We start from the raw sequence: 4,345 nt of genomic DNA on the forward strand, positions 1-4,345 counted from the left end.
TGCTAATGCAATGGATTAAGCCAAAACCAAGTTTCATGTTAAATGGCAAATTGACCAATCCACCCTCTCATGTGCAAAACCAATGTAACATTAGAATTTCTTTTTTGGAGCAAGTTTCAAATGATATTTGTGAGCTAATGCAAGTGGAATGGAGTGAAAACAATGAATATTTTGCAAAATGACCTTTTCCCCTCCACTTTTCAAAATTGGTTCACTTGAAAAATGCACTTTTTATGTGAGCAGTTTTCATGAAATGTAATGCTTGTTTTGGATAGAGGACATCAAAAGAAACTTGCTCCAAAAAGTCCCACTCCATTTGGCCTTGTGAATCAAAAGTTATGCACCTTTGAAATTCAACTTTTTTGGACAATGATTTGATCATAACTTGCCAACCACAAATGAGAAATTCATGTTCTTTGACTTTTTGGAAAGGTGAGAGCAAGATCTACAACTTTCATGTTGGACAAAATTTCATTTTAAGCATTTTTGGACATGTAATTTTAAGGAGAAAACCTTTCCATTTTTGGCAATTTTGAATTACAAGTCACTTTCTATTTTTGGAAAGTTTCCATCTGACTTTATTTTCTTCATTCTTGATGTTTGAAATGTCAAATGAAACTTGTTTGGACATGAATGAAGTGTCTCTAACCCTCTCCCACCTCCAAATTCATCAGTTGACTTGTGGTTGACTTTTTCTGACTGATAGATGAATTTCAGTTTGACTGTTGAACTTGAGCTTCAAACTCCTGATGAAATGGCTCAATGATGAAACCCTAGCTTCCATAAGCTCAATATAATCATATGATGATCCCCATATCCATTGAAAACCCTCATCTCCTTGACAAGCCCTGATTGGCACAATGCAGATGATTAGGGTTGACCAGAGGTCAAAACCCTAATCTCGAGGAATCTGATCCAGCACAAGAAATCTCTTGGTGATGACAAAACCATGATGATGATGATGTACCATCTCAACCAAGATAAAGCTCAATCTCCTTGAAAACCAAGAAACCCTAATTTGAAGCACACATCCTCAGATGATTAGTGACCAATTCAAAGAACCCCCAGGCTTGAATCTTTTGACCTCTTCGTCTTCTGATCAAGACCTAGGAGGATGACTTGCTCAATGTTGCCACATAATATGCAAAGATGCAATGCCTAATGTCCTAAGAATGAAGTGCAATATGTTAAGCTAGTCCCAAGAGAGGAGGGCAAATTTTGAGGTGTTACACACGCATAAACCAATAAACACACATAAGTGGTTTGCAAAGATAAAATCATCAATACCACAACACTCACATAGAATGATACACATATTGAAAAAGAATACTTAAACATAAATAAAAGCATATAAAGCAACAATATAACATTATTTCCACAACTTATGTCAAATAACATAACACAAACATGAAAGATGAATGATACAATGAAATAAAAAACTCTTGAGTTGCTACAAAAGCGACACAATTACGTGACATATGCCTTTGGTGCTCCCGAAATGTTGCACACCCATGTGCTCTAGCAAGGCGATATATAGATTTGTCACCACTCAAACCAAAAATAGAGATATTATCATAATAATGACACACAACAAGAATTTATCTAACTTCATAACAGGTTCAAACATATTTCATGCCAGAATAGATAACAAGCCAATGCACCAACAACATATTTCAAGCATGAAGAAGAATAGCATAAAGTCACCATAAGCATATAAAGTGACATACATCAATAGAAATTTTTGGAAGTGAACATTCATGTACTATTTCATACATCAAGAATATAAATCATTTGGAACATAAACAACATGGAAAATTAAAAGCTTACTTTCAATGAGGGAAAATGGAACAATATTACCTCGCCTATGACTTTATGAAGGATGCCTCATATGTGATTGAATTTCCAAGAAAAGTTAGAGAAAAAGTATATGAAGTGCATGCAACAAATCATATTTAGGCAAGATTTGAGATATCAAGTATCCCTAATTCTCTTCGCATGTTGAAAAACGGTTCGGTCGCAAGAGGTTTTGTAAAGATATCTTCAAGTTGATTTTTGCTTTCAACATGCTCAAATACGGCGTCTCCTTTCTCAACATGGTCACGTAGGAAGTGGTGACGGATCTCAGTATGCTTAATGCGAGAGTGTAACACCGTATTTTTGGTTATATTAATAGCACTAGTGTTGTCGCATATAATAGGAATATGTTGTAGTTTAATATCAAAATCAAGCAATTGTTGTTTGAGCCACAAAATTTGAGCACAACAACTACCGGCCGCTACGTATTCCTCCATGGTAGTTGACAAAACAACAAAAACCTGTTTCTTGATATGCCAACTTACTAAGGAATTTGAAAACATGTGGCAAGTTCCACTAGTACTCTTCTTATCCAATTTGCAACCGGCGAAATCAGAATTGGTATAACCAACCAAATTATAATTTCCTCCCTTAGAATACCAAAGCCCATACTTAGAAGTGCCATGAAGATACCTAAGAATGCGTTTTACGACTTTTAAATGAGATTCCTTAGCAGCTGATTGATAACGAGCACACATACACATGCTAAACATAATGTACGGCCTAGATACAGTAAGATATAGAAGAGAACCAATCATACCTCTATAATTCTTGACATCAACATCCTTACCATTTTCAGTTCTTTCCAAGTTTCCATTTGTAGGCATTGGAGTGTCAATCGATTTTGCATCTTCTATACCAAATCTCTTTAGCAATTCGTTGCAATATTTGGTTTGACACACGAATGTACCTTCATTGAGTTGCTTGATTTGAAGCCCAAGGAAGTAATTCAACTCCCCCCATGAGACTCATCTCAAACTCACCATGCATAAGCTTAGAAAACTCCTTAATAAGTTGCATGTTAGTGGATCCAAAAATGATATCACCGCCATAAACTTGAACTAGAAGAGTATGTTTTCCTTGACGCTTAATGAAAAGTGTAGTATCTACCTTTCCCCTAGAGTATCCTTGATCGATAAAAAATTACTAAGTTGCTCATACCAAGCCATAGGTGCTTATTTGAGATCATACAACGCTCATTTAAGTTTGTAAACATGCTTAGGATACTCATGATTTTCAAAACTGGGAGGTTGAGAAACATACACTTCCTAATTAATATAACCATTAAGAAACACAATTTTCACGTCTATTTGAAATAACTTAAACTCTTTGAAGCAAGCAGAAGATATAAACAATATAAAATACATGTGAAGATAATAAGATGAGGACACTATAAACATGTTAAATGAAACACACAATGGTTATCATTTGAAATTTTTCGCAAATGAACACTCATAACACATATCATACACAAAGTAAATCATATACCTTTGAAAAATAAACAGGTAAAAGAAAGAACTTCCATACAAAGCTAAAGTTGAAAAGATATTATCTCACCGTACGAATGACGGAGGATACACATGCACTCCATAATGAACTCTCGAAAGAAAGTTGGAATAAAGGAAAAATGTGCCACAAAACCATTAGACAACAACGATCTTACCACTTTTCACTTTGACCAAGTACCCAAAAGTGTCATTAATAATGTATCCAAGAAGATTATTGATTTGATGATCATCCTTTATGGTTGGACTTTCATTCTTGTCATTTTCATGATAGTCATCTTGCTCCTCCTCAGGTTTCATCGCTTTGGGTAGATCAATCCTCTATTCGATGTCCTTGAGTATGTATTTTGAAGATAGACCTACATTATGAAACAAAAATACCTTTTCCGATATTTCTCAAATAGGAAACATTAATAATAATCAACACACTTTTACCAATTAAAAGAAAACCAAATGTTGGCCTCCTTGGTAACATATCCCTTCTTCTTTGCCATAAATTCAAAGAAATAAAGATATGTCACCCGTCATATGTTTTCAGCATCCACAAACAAGCGCACATACTCTCTTCATAGAGCCAATACATTTATCCTGTAAAATCAACAAAAAAATGTTAGGTACCCAATCTTCATTGGATCCTTGGGGGTGAGTGAAAACAAGGTTGCATTTGGGCATCCATTGAAAAACACTTTTAGAAGCTAATAGTCTCCTAAACTTGCATTTTTCAATAGTGTGATTGTAAGACCCCAATTTTGTCCCTAAGATCCCTCATGGCATCATATCATATCATATCATTACCTCAAGGATCTTTGTGCACCTTGCCTCCTTCCCTGTGGGTTGGTTATCCTTTTGAGAGTGATTTTTGATCACCAAGCATGTTTGGCATTTGTATATCATTTCTTTCCTTTTTACCACTAACCAAAAGTACAAAAATATGTCATCTAACCTTTGTCTTGCAGATGAAGCAATCACAGGTCAAGACAGTCAAA

General features: G+C 35.1%; 1 protein-coding gene across 1 annotated transcript; it reads right to left on the reverse strand.

Moving 5' to 3' along the window:
* Window positions 1-1,952: 1,952 nt before the first annotated feature.
* Window positions 1,953-2,612, reverse strand: LOC127080099 (secreted RxLR effector protein 161-like). The gene has a single exon (XM_051020426.1). It carries the CDS (start codon window positions 2,610-2,612, stop codon window positions 1,953-1,955), a length of 660 nt encoding a protein of 219 aa, XP_050876383.1.
* Window positions 2,613-4,345: the final 1,733 nt, after the last annotated feature.

This window comes from Lathyrus oleraceus, chromosome 5 (assembly GCF_024323335.1).
Source record: "Lathyrus oleraceus cultivar Zhongwan6 chromosome 5, CAAS_Psat_ZW6_1.0, whole genome shotgun sequence".
NCBI classification, from domain to species: Eukaryota; Viridiplantae; Streptophyta; class Magnoliopsida; order Fabales; family Fabaceae; genus Lathyrus; species Lathyrus oleraceus.

Coding starts and splice junctions, on each gene's coding strand:
- LOC127080099 (XM_051020426.1), bottom strand. CDS start 2,612: ATGATTGGTTCTCTTCTATATCTTACTGTATCTAGGCCGTACATTATG.